Here is a 2,366-nt window from a genome sequence, read left to right as displayed (position 1 = left end):
CTAGGTGACCTGTCACAGTCAATGATGCTGATCACTGACAGATCCCAGACTGTCAGCAGCTAAAAAAAAAACAAAATCTACTTAGCATGTAGTATATTGAAAATGATTCATTTTTGTGTTTGTTTTTTGGTTTTTTAATCTAAAAACATAGTGGCATCATGACAAAAACCTGGCATTTTAAAGGGTTAAAATTTTTAAAAATTAATGAATATTTTATATTTCTGATTAGAAACATTAACTCAGTGAAAGTAGAAAATCATATTAATGTGTAATATTTTATATATAGCCTGATTTTGAAAAGTTGTGTGCAGAGCGATGTGAGTGTGAGTATGTGACATAATAATAATAATAAATAATAATGTATAAAAATCAATGTTACTGCTAATTACTGACACATCCTAGGCTGCGATAATCAAAAAAAAGATATTTTTTTTAGTTATTCTATTTGAAAACATAGTGGCATCATGACAAAAATCTGGCATTTAAAGGGTTAAAATTCTGAAAATTAGTTAATATATAATATTTAGGACTGATGTCGGATAAAAAAACATAACTAAAGGAAAGTGTAAAATAATATTAATGTATAATATTTTGTAAAGCTTGAAAGTGTAATATTAAAGGGTTGCTTCTTTAAACGTCGTATACAGAACATTTAAGCTCCCGCAGTGGAAAAAGGTCGTCGATAAGTTCATTAAAAATAGATTTTAAAGCACATTTGAGCGTGCAGGAAACATGCTTTCTCAGGACAAACCCACCAGGTCGAACGTCATCGAGTCTTTGTTGAGCGCCTCCACGTCGGGCAGACGAGCCTTCACTTGGGTCTTGATGTAGCACTTCTCTCCTCCCGAAAACCGGATCCCTGTGATCCCCTGGAGAGGTCAAACAAAAAGCAGGATGTCAAAACTAAGGATTAACATCAAATGTAACATCGCAGCTGATGTTGACGACATTTCGGGGCGATGCCGCCTTATGCTCTAGATTTTTTTAAAAAAGACACTCACGGGGACCCCGTGATTAAAGGTCAAAATTTTAATATTTAAAAGGCCAGAAATGCTGCTTCACTAGTCTGATTGGGCTGCTTTAATTAAAGGTCAAAAACCATCAGTCTGCGTTTAATTAAAAAATTGGGGGGACGATGCTTCTTGACACTGATTGGCCCAAAGGGAGATGAGATGTCGGCAGAGAGCCAATCTTTAAAGTTTCAACAAATCTGATCGACTCTCTCGGTTAGTGATGATGAGCGCGGCGATGATTTTCTGATTTCACCGTCCTGATATTTTAGATTATTTTTTATCCATCCAGGAAAATTTCTAGGATTTGGGAACATTGGGGGCTTTGCCCCGAACTCTGTAGGTTTGTTTTGGGTTTTTTTTTTTTACTTTATTTTGATGGTTTTATGTACTCTGGCACCTTATTTACCCTGAAAAAACTTTTAAAACTTTAGTGGTGAATTATTAATTGTTGTGCTAAAAATATTAGTAATTCGTGCTGAGTAGAATCAGAAAACTTTACATCTGCTATCATTAAAAAATGTATTGATTGGAGTTGGAAAAATAGTATTTTTTTTAAAGTGGCTGAATAAAACTAAGTACATTTAGTCAAGTATAAGTACAGACAGATTATTAGATCCGTGGCTTTTTGTCATTATTAGGGACTTTTCGTGGGCCTGCGTGTTTAGAAGGCATATTTTCTTAAAAAAATAAAATGATTGGATTTTTTTTCTTTAAACTTTTTGGGCATTTATTTCTTCAAACATATATATATATATTCGTTAAATATCAAATATTTGGGTTTTTTTTCTTTTTCTTGCAGTTTTTTTGGTGATTTTTTTTCCTTTAAACATTTTTGGTGATTTTTTTTAATCGGTAATTTTTTAATTAAAACTTTTTTCTTTTATCTTTTCTTTAAACATGTTTTACTTTTAAATTTCAAGGTGATTTAAAAAAACGTGAAATTATTTTTTGGGATTTTTTTATATTTAATTATTTAATTTTTTTTGGATGTGATTTTTAAAGAAAACGCACCTTCCAAACCTCTGGGCCTGCCAAAATTACACCATTTATCACAGCCCTAAACTGTAAAAAATGAACATACTGATGTTATCATTGTATTTTCACATTTGGCCTGAAGCCTCGGACGCAGAGACCGAATGACGCCGATGTATCCAACTCACAATCTCAAAGTCGTGGACCTCCACGGCCTCATCTGCCCCGCTGCCAGTGCTGAATCTCTCCATGTTATTGGCCGCGTCGATCTCCATCGTACCCTCCTCCACTTTTCCATTGATGCTCATGCTGTAGTGGACATTGTAGACCTACACACACACACACACACACACACACACACACACACACACACACACACCT

General features: G+C 34.2%; 1 protein-coding gene across 1 annotated transcript; it reads right to left on the bottom strand.

The window, feature by feature from the left end:
* Nucleotides 1-569: 569 nt before the first annotated feature.
* On the bottom strand, nucleotides 570-2,309 carry LOC121964541 (leukocyte cell-derived chemotaxin 1-like). The gene is made up of 2 exons (XM_042514746.1): nucleotides 2,174-2,309; nucleotides 570-869 (listed from the first exon to the last, which is right to left on the bottom strand). The coding sequence occupies exons 1-2, from the start codon at nucleotides 2,291-2,293 to the stop codon at nucleotides 741-743; spliced, it is 249 nt and encodes an 82-aa protein (XP_042370680.1). The 5' UTR covers nucleotides 2,294-2,309; the 3' UTR covers nucleotides 570-740.
* Nucleotides 2,310-2,366: the final 57 nt, after the last annotated feature.

This window comes from Plectropomus leopardus, unplaced genomic scaffold (genome assembly GCF_008729295.1).
Source record: "Plectropomus leopardus isolate mb unplaced genomic scaffold, YSFRI_Pleo_2.0 unplaced_scaffold15919, whole genome shotgun sequence".
NCBI lineage: Eukaryota > Metazoa > Chordata > Actinopteri > Perciformes > Serranidae > Plectropomus > Plectropomus leopardus.
The sequence above is the reverse complement of the archived record's forward strand: the minus strand, read 5'-3'. Positions and strand labels throughout refer to the sequence as shown.

Coding starts and splice junctions, on each gene's coding strand:
- LOC121964541 (XM_042514746.1), bottom strand. CDS start 2,293: ATGAGCATCAATGGAAAAGTGGAGGAGGGTACGATGGAGATCGACGCG. Junction 870..2,173: donor AGGTCCACGACTTTGAGATT/GTGAGTTGGATA, acceptor TGACCTCTCCAG/GGGATCACAGGGATCCGGTT.